The sequence below is a fragment of the Osmerus mordax genome, chromosome 21, assembly GCF_038355195.1.
Source record: "Osmerus mordax isolate fOsmMor3 chromosome 21, fOsmMor3.pri, whole genome shotgun sequence".
NCBI lineage: Eukaryota > Metazoa > Chordata > Actinopteri > Osmeriformes > Osmeridae > Osmerus > Osmerus mordax.
In genome coordinates this window covers 4,880,077-4,895,621 of record NC_090070.1, presented here as the reverse complement: position 1 = coordinate 4,895,621, position 15,545 = coordinate 4,880,077, and the positions used below count along the sequence as shown (strand labels likewise).

The window sequence follows — 15,545 nt, the reverse complement described above, 5'->3', positions numbered from 1 at the left end:
ATTCACTTACTGTTCCACAGACAGAACCAATTTTAATGAGACGGATAACACATAAAAGCTGTAATGAATGTTGACAGCATTCAGTTACAGATGTTGGGAATGATCTATGACATCCTTTATATAGTACATGCCTACTGTATGTATACCACTTTCAAGTACTCTTAAGTGTTACCATTCCTTATCATAGTTAATGGAAAGTGTACACAATATATACATCACAAGAGAGTGTTTCCAAGAGCATTTCTGGGGCTACTTCACTGATTTGGTTTACCTGAGTCTTACCCCTTTAAGTGGGTTTATACATCAACATTGTGTTAGCTTGACACCTTACGCAGAAATTACATGAATTTTCAAATGAAGGAACACGAGTCCAGCAACATGCATTAGAAGAAAGAACTAGAGAGGGTACAATTTCTGGGGAAATTGTAGGGTGTGCTTGCTTGCGTCGGTTGTACAGGGGTCCGTTTTTGAATGACATTTTTAAAACTGATATTTCTGTATATTTTATATAAAAATGCATACTTATTATTTATAAAGATTACATAGATTTAAAAGCATTTTTTTGCTGCTCATTTACAACTGAAAATACGAGTGAAGTGTAGAATGAAATACATCTTCTCATTTCCCCTGCAAAAGGCATCCTCATCGTTGAATCAAAACGAATAAATTTGGCAGACCGGTGTAAAAATTGACCTAATCTCTATTACGAAAACGTCCTTTTAAGTTTTTCCCTTCTCGTGATATTTTAAGGCATTTAGCCTACTCATATTGCATTCATTCTGGAATAAAGAACCCCCTTTGAAGATTATTCTACGACGTTACCGGCAGTAGAAGATTGAATCGCGATTCAAACAGTACCATCTTTTAACTGAAAATATGCCCCCAAAAACGTAAATAAGCTTGACATTTATTTAGTGGAAAATCGCTTTCATAAAAAGCTCACTGGTAGCGATCATTGTCAGTAACAACGCAAAGTGCGATATAGCCCTGTGTGGAGAAGCTGCCCCGGTAAATTGTACTACTACAGTACAGTACTAGACTACTGCTGTGTTCGTCTTGGTAGCGATTGCGTTGGTTGAATTGGATTTAACGTTCCGTTGTACGGTTTAGGCTGAAATTAATTATTTTCATGAACAGATTGACAAAGTTTAGGCTGTGGCAATGAAGTTAAGGTTAGCAGTTAGATAGACTTTTGATTTAAGTAAGGGGAGTGCCGAACATGTTCTGTCGCCGTTTGACTTCCTACACAGCTGTAGGCTACAGCTGTGTAGATGTTTTTGTAGTGTCTCGCGTAGGCTACAGCGTTGCAGTGAGCAACACTGGTTTGAAACCACAAGTAATGATAATTTCACCCACAAATCGTTTACTTGTAATGTAATGTCATAATAAATCCTACAACGAACATGTATTTGTGAGGAATATTTATTTTAAAGATTGAAAACAGATGCATCATAGACCACTGTAGTATGTTACCCGATCAACAGAGGCTAATGTCATGATGCTAATGCTTCAGTGAAATAGTAGACTAGCTACCGTTTCCAAAAGTAGATGTGGGCCTACTTCCTTAATAATATCAGCTAATATTGTAAATTACATTTCATAATTGTGTTTCACATCACAAAGTAAAATGAGTAAATATTTATCACCCTGGCCTCTTTGCTTGTGGCGTTCCTGCAGCTGCCTTGCAGTAAAGCTATAGTTAGCCTAGCTATCCCCCAAGTTAACAGATGCGAAACGAATGTTCTGCTAAAGGTAGTCACGCGTGTTTTCGTGACGTTAGTGACATTAGTAACGTCAGTGACTGTGGCTAGCAAATTAGCCACCGTTAGCTTCACTTTTCACCACAAAAACGCAATTTCTACTTAAACCATGCAACGGAACGTAAATAAAAATACAACCAACGCAATCGCTACCAAGACGAACCTTTTGACACCGCCGTTGTGTATGTAGTCCAAATATTGACTGATCCTTAGGGGGGCGAAAATAAACAATAATAAAAAACTAGAAAGGTACATTTCCTGAAGAAAATGTGTGTGTTTGCTGAAAGCAGATGAAACGATTGTTTTGATGGCTTGAATAGTGAAGAAGGTTTTACAAAAATTTAAAAGAGGTATGTGCTTTAAAAACAAAATGGTGAGAAAAAGTGTTAAGTATATCTGTCATTGTTATGCATTGCAATATTTTCTTACTATTGAAAATGGAGAATGGAAAAGTGATGAAAAGAGTATTTTATTGAATTTCATACATTTTTAATCGTTAAAAGTAGTGGTGGGCATAGATTATTTTTTTTAATCTAGATTAATCTCACTGTAATCTTGGCGTTAATCTAGATTAAAATGGCTCATTTGAATTCCACCGAAGGCATTCAGAATATGTGTGCTACCCAAATAATGACTAAAAGTAAGTCTTTGAGAACGGGTTTCTCAAGCCAGGTGGCGCATTAGACCAGGGGCTCATCTCCTGTTTCCAAAATGCATCACAAACTGCTTGAGAAAGCTGTTCTATATAATTGGTGATGAAAATAAATTATGTTCAATAAGATGTACTTGTGTTTATTAACTGTTTATTAGATTAGTTAGCTTGGCTGATAGAGCTGTGCTGACGGGTTTGCCTCGGTTGCACTCAAACAGTAGTTTGACGACGACTCTTCCCCTGCTCTACATCAGTGCTTGGCCCGGCATCTTCCGCATTAGCTAAGGGAAGCTTTGCGTTTAGGTGGTATTTGAGACTGGAAGAACTCCTACAGTAAACTAATTCCGCATAGCACAAGGTGCAAACAACCTTAGTTTTGTCGAGGTTTCCATTGGGAAGCTTCTTAAAAATACATTTTCCCTGAAGCAAACCAGGCGGCTTCATAGCTGCATCCATGTTAGCACGTTACGTTTGATGTGATAATTTCATACACAAGGCATACACACAGATTCAAAGACTCGTTCTCGCCCTCTACAGTGCAATTAGGCAAGGTATACATCCGCGCTAAAATATCAAGGTGAAAGTCATTATAGCTTGCGTAGTACAGACCCAGCTTCCAACCCAACTTTGAGAATAGATTAACGGCGATATTTCTTTTACCGCCCGATAAGAGTCTCGGGTTAACGCAGCGCGTTAACGCCGATAACGGTCCACCACTAGTTAAAAGTATTAAAGAATGAAAGATTGAGAAACAGAAAAAAGTTTGAAGTTAAAAAAATGAGCAAATATAGTGATGAAGAGTATATTGCATAACAGTTATCAATATCATAGCAGACAAAAGTATGTCAGCAGTATGAAGGTGAAAAAAAGTGTTGCTTTGAAACCAAAATGGTGAGACAGTGTTAAAAGTATATCTGTCATTGTTATGCATTGCAATATTTTCTCACGGTTGAAAAAGGAGAAAAAAGAGTGATGAAAAGGGTATCTTATTTAATTTCATAAATGTTAAAGCGTTGTTAGAGCCATTTTATTTCATTCTAAACCTTTTACATTTTTAAACCTTAGTATTAGTTAGACTTGTAAACTTCTTATTTAAGATTATTATATGTTTAATGTGTGCACCTTCCTGCCACAGTAAATTCCTTGTCTGTGTGATGTTTCTTAGCGAATAAAACCCATTCTGAAAAGTATTAATAATTGAAAGATGTAGAAACAGAAAAAAGTTTGAACAGTGGAACAGTGAAGAGCGTTGGCCAATCGGATTGGTTCCTTGTTTCTTGTAACGTAGCAACTGTTGGTCATTGTCAACATTTCTAACCTAGAATCTAGGTTTTAGGTTCAAGATGAAGGAGAAACTAATCATGTGTGCCTGCACAACCAGTCCTGTTCAGACAATTAATTTAAAGATGACATCAAAATAATAATCCATAGTGCAGGGTTGCCGATGTTGTCGTTGTCCCTGGTGAGTTTTTTTAATTCATTTTGTCACATTATGTGACTTTGTTGTGCAACTGGCAAAGCTATCTACTCTAACTCAGAATGCTGCTGCTGCAAAAAAGCAGAACTATTGTGGGTGGTAAATAAGATCATGCTACATCTAGCCAGCGGATCATTTCTTGCAAGTGTGTCAAAGTGGTATTTTTACAGACTGTATTAACACCGTAGGCGTGAATTATGCATGCATCGTCATTGTCGTCCATCTTTAGCCGAAGAAGGTAGAGAGGATGCAATGGGAGATTTCCTACAGTAAGGTAGATACTGCTTCAAATTGAAAACGGAGACGATCTTTTGATTAAAGACAAGTTCCTCAACCTCTGTTGTCAATATCGCCGATAAAAAGTAAATACTGTTACGAAGCATTTGTTTGTAGGTAACGAACGATAGACGTAGCTAGTTTCGCCGTTCTATGGCAGCTAGTACAGTACTGTATGATGACAGTCGTAGCTAGAGTTGTAAGCACTCGTCACTAGAATGACCAGAACTTTAAAACAAAAGATCATATTTCAAATCTGTCTGCTGTTCTACATTGCCCACACAATTTATGTATATATATATATCAACTCTAACATGGCCTGTATCTTGTATTGAAAGTGCTCGAAAATTAGCTCGTCTAATGTATGGTGGACTGAGAAAACATATTTGTCAAAGCAGAGCGAGCGGATGTCGTGGGAGAATTCCTAATGTGTTAGATTTACTGCTTCAAATTGAAAACGGAGAAGATATTTAGAGTAAAGACAAGTTTCTTAACGTCTGTGTTCAATATCGTCAACTAAAAGTAAAAACTTTTCAGTTACGAAGCTTTTGTTCGTAGTAATGCCAGCTGCAGTAAACCTTTCGTGACCCCGGTTTAACTGTTCGTGACAGTCGGCTATGACAGTGTTGAGCCTCGATTTTTGCAAATTTCTGTGAAACTAATATAGCTAGATTATGTACACTTTAAGCTCAATGTACATACCTTGTTTGGCCAATTTGGTCGATTGTGGAAAAAAGTAGAACCGTTTTTAGTCATGGAGAGCCATCGCGCTAGCTTGGAATTGCGTTATCCCACTCATCACTTCAGTGGTCATAACTTTTAAACAAAATAGTCTATCTTAAATCTGTCTGCTGTTCTGAATTCACGACAAACGTACGCACATTTCATACTCTCTAACATCCTCTATCTTGTAGTGAAAGTGGTTAAAAATGAGGTTTTCTAAAAATGTAATGCAGACGGAGAAGATTTTAGTCAGAATGGCTCCGTGAAATCGTCTTGATAAAGGATGATTCGCCTAACATGATCATATAAATATTTACATCATTAGAAAGCCCTAAATCTTGTCTTCAAAATGGTATAAACAGTTCAGGTATATTATTTGAAAAAGTCTGCATATTCAGGCAGGAAAGTGTTAAACCGTGTCAAAAACTGACGCGGTGAGAAACAGGTCTGTCAGTGCATGACGTCACAATTGAATTTGACTTGAACATTCTGAACCATTGAAACCCATTCATTTTTTTTAGCACTTTAAACTTTAATACCTTAAAAACTTTAAAAGTTATCAATGAGAAAAGTAATAGCACACTAGAGCAGTTCAGACTTTATCAAATGCCTGGTCTACAATCTACCCAGATGCTCCCATGTTACCCCGCTCCTCATCTCTCTCCACTGGCTACCTATCATGGCCTGTATCAGATTCAAGACCCTGGTATTGACCTTCCGAGCAGTGAACGGGACTGCACCCGTCTACATCAAGTCTCTCCTGCAGCCTTACACCCCCACCCGTCACCTACGGTCTTCTTCAGACAACCGCCTGGTGGTCCCACCGCTCAAGACCGCCCGGTCCCAACACAAGCTCTTCTCCTGTCTGGCCCCCCAGTTGTGGAATCAACTCCCCACCTCCATCAGAGATACTGACTGTCTCTCCACCTTCAAGAAAAGGCTCAAGACGCACTTGTTCCGGTAGTACAACGGTACTTAGGAATGGTTCGCTTGACCCGATGTTAGTTTCCTCAAGGATCACAATGACTCTTGCTTAGAGACTTGTTGCTCTTGTGGTTAGTGGTAACTGATTAAAATGTTTGTTCTCGCTGTGATATATTGTTTTTATTACTGTTGCTTGCTTTTTTCCACAGGTACACTTGCACTTATAGCGGTTCATGTTGTTTAATTGTAACTTGTTTAACTACATGCTCTTATGGTTCTTCCCTTTGGCACTTACTTACAATGTGTGCTTCATGTTTTGGCTACTCGCGATGTTTTTTGGCTATCTTGTTGTTATGATCAGTGACCTATGCACTTTGTAAAGCTGTCTCTTGGAAGTCGCTTTGGATAAAGCGTCTGCTAAATGAATAAATGTAAATGAAGTCTGAACGGTGTTTCTAGCTTAAACGGTGTGAAAAGAGTAGGCGACGGAAAAAAGTGGGAGAAAATAAATCAATAATAATAATAATAATAAGTATGCAGAATAACAATAGTGTTTTTGCTTGCAGCAAACACACTAATAAATATGTGAGAGAACAAAGGTTGTGCCCTTGCCGAAGGCAAAGCACACCCAAATATGACAATATGTTGAAGACGAATGCTCCAGGCCCCTCATTAAGCAAACTATTTTTAGACATTAAGTCTTTCATATACTCGCATGCTATACAAAATCCTGGCAATGTCTGGGAGTCCCTGAGGGCATTCATTTGAAGTTATAAACTATTTTAAAAATGAAAGCTGAAAATGGTGAGAGAAAGGCACTGGAGCAAGTCTCATACATATGTATACAGTACTCACCTTAATTGGAAGAACCTAAATAATTTGTGAGGGCATAATATTTTCCCAGCATCACTCTTTTTGAAAAATATATTATGTGATGGAGAACACTTGGTCTCAATTACTTTATTTATAAAAAAGATGACATTCAACCAATAACTTTTAAATAGGTCATTATGTTTATAAATTGCTAGTACAGTTTTTTCCGATTGCTCAAGCACAATTTTGAAAACAGGGCTCACTTTGTTATAACACAACACACGATTCACACAACCAGACACACAGGTAGCAGAACACCTCCAATCTTTTGCAAAATGAATCACTTCATTCAAAACTATACAATCATGTATAAAAACCCAATTCTGTCACCGTATGCCACACACATGGTTCATAAAATGTTACTCTGTTTGAACCAACAGACTGTAATTTTACAGTAACTATTCTTTTCTAATGATATAACCTGCTCGATTTTTTCAGAAATATTGTTACAGTAGAGTACATAAAGTACATGAATATGTTGACCAAACAAAACACACAACAACAGTACTGCACACTGATGAAAATATGTACTGTACTCTCCACATTGTCTACGTAAAGGTTGCATTTTGTGCAGAAGATCAGAACATATGTCAAATCTCTGAAGGCTTGATTGGTTTTCCGTATCAAGATGAGCACTGTTTTAGGTCACCGTGACAAAATGGGATAATTGGTTTACAATGCCCAAAAGCAACATTTTGTTTGCTTATGAGATTGTTGATAATTTTATCCCTCTAAATTGTCAAGGGAAGAGGGCTTCTATTAAGGGTCTCGACCTGTAGATGCCGCTTCTTTTCCTCCACGACGGGTAAATATTTGGATTGCACTCTAGCAAGAGCAATGACAGGGAAGATATACCACATTGCGGATAATCCTCAGTCAGGCTGATATTCACTCCCCATGGGGGTTAGTTGTCATTAAAGAAATTTGTCTTTTGTAAAATTGGCCAGCTGTTGCTGAAAGGCTTCCACACATTGTTCACATCAGTATCAAATCATCTCCAGCCCAGGACCAAGTCTCTCAAATGAGGTCCACTTGATTTTTAAAGCTTACTTCAAAACCTTTTTTTTTTTGCTTTATTTTGCCTACTGGTGTGTTCTGTCACAGCTCTGTCACAGGCTGTACTGTGTCATAAAATATCACCAGTCTGTACTGTAACTCCAAACCTTGAGCTAAGCCTTCACATGCATTTCATTATCCAATCCTCAGATGGAAGTGGCAGAGCTACATTTCATTTGTAAATTGAGATGAATATTAAAAGTCGTGACTAGAGTGTTATCTCTAATCCTTTCCAAAAAAAAAGCTTAGCAAAGGTGTTTTTGTTTCTTCTTTTTTTAAATAATTGCAGGAGTTGGCCTATGACATTATTGAGTGCAATTAGTGTTAACTAATTGTGACTTTCCATCCTAATCTTCATGCATTTGTTTTCTTAAACAAACTGGTCAATCTGAAAGTGTAACACTGTTTCCACCAGTATCTCAAGATAAACTATTACAATGCCATAAATGTTTAATTAAAGTCCATTAAAAAGGGCCCCGTAAATCGAAGGAGAAAGCTCAATAGAAGACTTCAAGTATTGTGTAGGGGGTTAAATATTGGCCAAACAACAAAAACTAATTCCCCTATGGTTTAAAGCAAGATGGGAATCTGAACAGTGTATTAACATGAACCAAATTATGTAAATACCAATGGAATTACAGTTATTTGACTATGGGTTAAATCAGAGCAAGAATGGTCAAAGTAAAGTAAATGAAATAAACATAACTAGAGAGGGTACAATTTCTGGGGAAATTGTAGGGTGTGCTTGCTTGCGTCGGTTGCACAGGGGTCCGTTTTTTAATGACATTTTTACAACTGATATTTCTGTATTTTATATAAAAATGCATACTTATTATTTATAAAGATTACATAGATTTAAAAGCATAAAAAAAAAATGCTAAATGCAAAAATAAATACAAATAATAATGCTAATAAAAAATATATGTGAGAGAACAAAGGTTGTGCCCTTGCCGAAGGCAAAGCACACCCAATAATAACATTGCAAATTAATGAAATCAATTACAAGGCAAACATTTTACAAAATGAAGGCTTTAAATCTTCCCTACTCTACCATGATTATTGTAAATCAGAGAGAAAAAGCAAGAGGTGAGCAAGGAGAAGGACAAGCCAGAGCTGGGTAGAAGGTTTCAGGCGATCCACAGAACAATGCTTCACAATTCCGTTTATACACAAGAACAACCAATCAGACCACATCATATCAACATATGACTAGCAATGCAACAGTAAGTTACACAATGTGAGACCCATCAAGAAGAGACTCCGTCCAACAACTCCATATTTTAGCATATGAGAGGTGGGGGCAGGGGGACACCCAGCCATACAATTGCATGTTCAATTTCAAAGATCCTTGAATCTTTAGCAGTGTATTTCAACTGGACTTCTTAATTATCTTGGATTTACTACAGAAAAAAACATACCAAAGTTCATTATTGGGTGTGCTTTGCCTTCGGCAAGGGCACAACCTTTGTTCTCTCACATATATATTTTTTTTATTAGCATTATTATTTTTATTTACATTTAGTCATTTAGCAGACGCTCTTATTCAGAGCGACTTACAGTAAGTACAGGGACATTCCCCCGAGGCAAGTAGGGTGAAGTGCCTTGCCCAAGGACACAACGTCAGTTGGCATGACCGGGAATCGAACTGGCAACCTTCGGATTACTAGTCCGACTCGCTCACCGCTCAGCCACCTGACTCCATTATTATTTCTTTTTGCCCCCCTAAAACTCAGTCAATATTTGGCCTACATAGACAACCTAGGTGTCAAAAGTTTCGTCTTGGTAGCGACTGAGTTGCTTCTATTGGGATTTACGTTCCGTTGCCTGGTTTAGGCTCAAGTTAAGTTTTTGTGGCGAAAAGTGAAGCTAACGGTGGCTAATTTGCTAGCCACAGTCACTGACGTTACTAACGTCACTACGTCACGAAAACACGCGTGACTACCTTTGGCAGAACATTCGTTTCGCCTCTGTTAACTTGGGGGATAGCTAGGCTAACTATAGCTTTACTGCAAGGCAGCTGCAGAAACGCCACAAGCAAAGAGGCCAGGGTGATAACTATTTACTCATTTTACTTTGTGATATGACACACAATTGTGATGTGTAATGTACAATATAAGCTGATATTATTAAGGACGTACATCTACTTTCGGAAACAGTAGTCTACTATTTCACTGAAGTATTAGCATCATGACATTAGCCTGTGTTGCCCGGGCAACACATACTACAGTGGTCTATGATGTATCTGTTTTCAATCGTTAAAATAAACATTCCTCACATATACATTTTCGTTGTAGGATTTATTCTGACATTAGTAAACGATTTGTGGGTGAAATTATCATTACCTGTGGTTTCAATCCAGTGTATCACTGCAACGCTGTAGCCTACGCGAGACACTACAAAAACATCTACACAGCTGTTTAGGAAGTCAAACGGCGACAGAACATGTTCGGCACTCCCCTTACTTAAATCAAAAGTCTATCTAACTACTAACCTGAACTTCATTGCCACAGCCTAAACTTTGTCAATCTGTTCATGAAAATAATTAATTTCAGCCTAAACCGTACAACGGAACGTTAAATCCAATTCAAGCAACGCAATCGCTACCGAGACGAACACAGCAGTAGTCTAGTACTGTACCGTAGTAGTACAATTTACCGGGGCAGCTTCTCCACACAGGGCTATATCGCATTTTGCGTTGTTACTGACAATGATCGCTACCAGTGAGCTTTTTATGAAAGCGATTTTCCACTAAATAAATGTCAAGCTTATTTACGTTTTTGGGGGCATATTTTCAGTTAAAAGATGGTACTGTTTGAATCGCGATTCCATCTTCTACTGCCGGTAACGTCGTAGAATAATCTTCAAAGGAGGTTCTTTATTCATGAATGAATGCAATATGAGTAGGCTAAATGCCTTAAAATATCACGAGAAGGGAAAAACTTAAAAGGACGTTTAAGTCATAGAGATTAGGTCAATTTTTACACCGGTCTGCCAAATGTATTCGTTTTGATTTAACGATGAGGCTGCCTCCTGCAGGGGAAATGAGAAGACATCTATTTCATTCTACACTTCACTCGTATTTTCAGTTGTAAATGAGCAGCAAAAAAAAAAAATGCTTTTAAATCTATGTAATCTTTATAAATAATAAGTATGCAATTTTATATAAAATACAGAAATATCAGTTGTAAAAATGTCATTAAAAAACGGACCCCTGTGCAACCGACGCAAGCAAGCACACCCTACAATTTCCCCAGAAATTGTACCCTCTCTAGTTTATTATATATTCTCTAGGATATAAATATCGGACTGCAATGCACTTAGGGTAATAAAAACGTTTTCATGCTGTTACTGTATTTCTCTTATCCCTAAATATATGCCACACTGCATTCTCTATTATGGAACGTGTGACCTTGAACACCTATCTTCACACCAATCGTGATTGGCTGCAGGAAGGAGTGTCACAGGGCCTAGGAGATTTATATCACTATAGAGGAACGCAAATTGTTCTCTGAACCTTATCAACCCTTTTTTCCTTCTCTCTTCCTTTCTTTGCTTATAATTGAACCTGCACAGGAAAGGGGGATGTGTTTGGGGATATATTCTGGAAAGAGGTGACCCTTGCCCAGGCATGTGCCAACGTGAGGGCGTTGACCTACTGTGACCTGCACGTCATCAAACGCGATGCCCTGCAGAAAGTGCTGGAGTTCTACACAGCCTTCTCAAACCACTTCTCTCGCAACCTGCTGCTGACCTATAACCTTAGGAAGAGGGTAAGCATCTCCAGTTTACCTCAAAGTTTCCTTTCCTTTCAAGTAAGTTCTCCAACCTGATAGGTAGACAGATTAAATATGGTTTTCCATATTGTGTGGTGTGGAACATAGAGTGAGTTTGAGGGTAAGGAGGTTTCTGGGATGTATGTTCATGTATTTTTATAGGCCGTTTTAATGAAGAAAATTGAGCATACTCTTTTTCTTGTCCTTGAAGTCAGCATAATTGGTGAAGTTAAATTGAAAACCCACTGTAGAGATTTTTATATTCCTTTATAAATTGCTTGACATTTATTTTCTTTGTCAGCATTCAGTAGAGATTGGTTGTTTAAGGGAGCTGCTGCTGCACAAAATAGTATTTTTTCATCAAGAGGAGCTTCAGCCTCGTTTAAGTACTTCACTTTCATCAGAATGAAGTAGGAGTAAAGTAGCCTGGTCCTAACCAGACTCTCGTACATTGCATTTGTACATAGAGTCTGGGCTCAATCCATTGACAAGCGTTAACTTCCTTGAAGGCGGGTAAAAAGTTTACCGCAGACATCTGACCAATATACCTCAAGCCCAGACGCAGTACAGAAGCACAATGAAAATTGAGAGGAAGTACGTAGGCGGGCAGAGCCAGGCTAGGAGTAAAGACCCTTACAGTCAAGTTGGCAAAGATGATGACTCATTTTAATAGCACATTTTATAGGAAATAATTCTGTCTTGATATTCACAATTAGCCATGGAGCATGAACCGTAGGTCCTCACTAAGGTTTCATTAAGTTTATTGCTTCGTCCAGCACAGAAAAGCCTACAGCGCTTAAGCCTCTTTACTTTCACGCAGGCACTGATCCCCCCTACTTGTTAGCTTAGGTAAACACTGGGTTGATTTGGTTAATGCTGAAACCTGCTGTGAGGTATGGCACAGGTTTCACAAAAGGCCATGGTGCCCTTTTCTTCTGGTAATTGTAATTGGTTGGTATTAGGGTTGGCTGTCATTGTTCCTAATGAGCAGGTTCTCCCATGAAGGTTTCCTGTTGGTTGGGGTTAGCATGACCTGGTTGACAGGTCAAGGTTCTAGGGCCTTCCTCCACATCAATAGGCCATCCCCTTCTTCATACACCTTGAAATTAACTAAGGGTGAAATTGACAGGTTTATTACTGTCACTGACTGAAGAGGGAAAACGTCTATATTAATAAATATATTAATATTGAACCATGCCCTTTGGTGGACGTGAGGATATAAAAGCACAACTTTGACAAAAATATTGCAGCTACGTTGCTGGGCAGGGTCTTTAGGTTGACAGTACTTAATAGTGCAAATGTAGTGTAGTGTGTCTCTAATAGTTGAGATATATAATTTGTCAAACCGCCCTTCTAAAAATCACCAATGACATACTTCTCTCTGCTGCCTCTGGCTTCCTCACCATCATCATCCTCCTTTACCTTAGTGGTGCCTTTTGATACCATGCACCCCCTCTGCGTAACCAACACCGCCCTATCCTGGCTCAACTCATATCTCTCTGACAAACATCAATATATCTATGTTAACAATTGCAAATCTTCCACCACAATCACCCATGTTGTCCCACAGGGTTCAGTGCTTGGTCCCCTCCGCTTTGTCCTTTTCATCTTTCCTCTTGGACAAATCCTCTGCTGTCATGGTTTCCACTGCTATACTGACGAGACTCAGCTTTACCTCTCCTTCAAAACCATTACTAACTTCAGCCACCCACTCCACCCCAGTGGTGTAGTGGCCCTGGGGCATACCGAAACTAATCTCTGTGGGCCGTTGAAAATTCCATAAAGTTTTTACCGGCCCAGTCTGTCTTTTTACCGGCCCTCATTGTGCCCATCATTCTGAGTATGCATGACAAGTGCTACATGCTTTTCCAGGACTGGGCTCACTGGCCAATCACAACCAAGTTAGTCAATGTGCGTTAACATTCAAGACTAACACAAAAGCGTGCAGGTTTTACTGCAATACTTTTACTATCCAAAAGTCTGTTAGATCCAGTTATCCTAGAGATGCCTATCCTAGTAGATGCCTATCCTATTGTGCACAGGATACATTTTTCTTTGTTTGACCAGGTAAATTATAAATATATCTTTCAGGCTGTTTGGAAGGTGCATATCCCATCCCCCTTCTAATGATTGTTCGCTTCAACATAGGCTATATATATAGTCTAAAGTCTCATTTACCAGACGATTCTATTACAATTGGCATACATTTAGTAAGTAGCCTATAATAGCAAGTTCAACGTAATCAAGAATCAGAAGTGAATAGTTCTACTAAAAGTGATTCGTACAAATGAATACCAAGGATGCTCGCTTTAACCAGACAGTGACATAACAGCAGTCGCAACTACAACATAATTCACATATGACCTCATTCCGATAAAATGACAGTGTAGCTCAACATCAACAGTGTTTCTCAAGTGCAGCTCAACATTACGTCCATTTTCGTGAGAGAATCATTCCGATTATACATGTAGCACGACATACAAATCGTATCGGCTCTCAAGTGCAGCGCAACATAACTTATATTTTAAAGAAACAGGAATAAAATAGCCTACTGCCTATTTTACTTGTAAAAATAGCCTCGGTTCGCTAATCTACACATAGCAATACGCTAGGAAGGCAGTGCGCGCGTTCACGCGTAGGGGAGTGGAATTATGGGGGGGAGTGAGATTTCGGCCCAACACCGGCGCTCAGCACTTCATATTTAACACAAAAACACCCTGATTCATTCCAGCATTCCAGGTTTACCAACATTCAGATATGCGTATCTTCATCAACTATTTTCAGATTTCAATGTAACCTATGACCTATCATTTGGAAGTTTACAATCTGCACTTCCATAATCTCTAAACAATTTAGAAATTACCGTGGCCGACAACAGCCCCTTTTCACCAGAGCTTGTCACATAAATGCAAAGTTACGCTGTGGTGCCGACTTTCGAATGCTAGATTTGAGTATCTAGAAAACCCCAATACAAATTGCATGTATTATTATTACATTTGTCTTGCAAAGCACCGTGTATACCATCATTCACATACTGTAAGGCATAGGTTTAGGAGGGGACAGTAGGGAAATATCCCTACCAATGCCTTGAGACCATTGGAACATCTCCACCAATGATTTGCAGAACAGGGGTAGTGTTATAGGGTTAGCAAACCGGGTTATAAAAAGATTTGTCCCTACCAATGTTAAAACCAAACCTACGCCCTTGAATAGTAATACTATATACAGTACCGTATATCACACTTTACAAAAAGGGTCAAAGTACTGATTAATAACCCATGACTATTTCCCAAGGGTTATAAGGAAAATGCTACATACATTTTTTACGAAGAAGAGCCAAATGGGATAGACAACCAAGTAATGGTTGGTGCATTGTGGTCTTGCAGCTGGAAAACAGAACGATAGTGACATGTACCATTGCATGCTATACCATATTTAAATTTTCTGAAACTTTCTTTACAGGTGATCCCATGCTTGAGTATTCTGTCTGCCATTTGTCTCTCTTTCCTTCTCATCATCTTCATATTTTATTTCTCTACTGTTTATTTCTCTGTCATTGTATCACCACCCCCCTCTCTGCCTCTTCCCCACAAATCGATTTGAAACCAAGCCCACTGCATGTGTCTCGTTCTGCCTCACTGTGCAATAATGGTTTTCAGTGTGAGAAATGACCCTGACTTGCCTGAGCAGACACAGTGTTTGGTCTTACAGACGCTTTCCCCTGCTGCTTATAGATTACGTAAAACAAGACTTTGGGCAGTTTCAGCAGATGTTTCTCTTTGAATTTCATATTAGTTAAAGGATTTTTTTTTTTAATCTCTCATTACAATAAGAGTTTGATAGGTTCTAATCAACCAGCCATATCCCTGTTCTAACCCCAACCAACACAAAATGGTGGTGGTCTTTGTTGTCAATACTGTATTTCTTCAAATAACGTTCATTTTTGGTGCAGCGTGTATTCGAGGGCGGCGTTTATTTGAGGGCGGCGTTTAATTAGTAAGGGTGATCTCGTGAATTGTAGCTGCAGTGCA

General features: G+C 38.7%; 1 protein-coding gene across 1 annotated transcript in view; it reads left to right on the top strand.

Moving 5' to 3' along the window:
* Positions 1 to 15,545, top strand: part of kcnh1b (potassium voltage-gated channel, subfamily H (eag-related), member 1b) — a 37,270-nt gene that overhangs the window by 16,736 nt on the left and 4,989 nt on the right. The window contains exon 10 of the mRNA XM_067259134.1: positions 11,315 to 11,511. Coding sequence (XP_067115235.1) covers positions 11,315 to 11,511 — 197 coding nt within the window. The remainder of the gene's footprint in view (positions 1 to 11,314; positions 11,512 to 15,545) is intronic.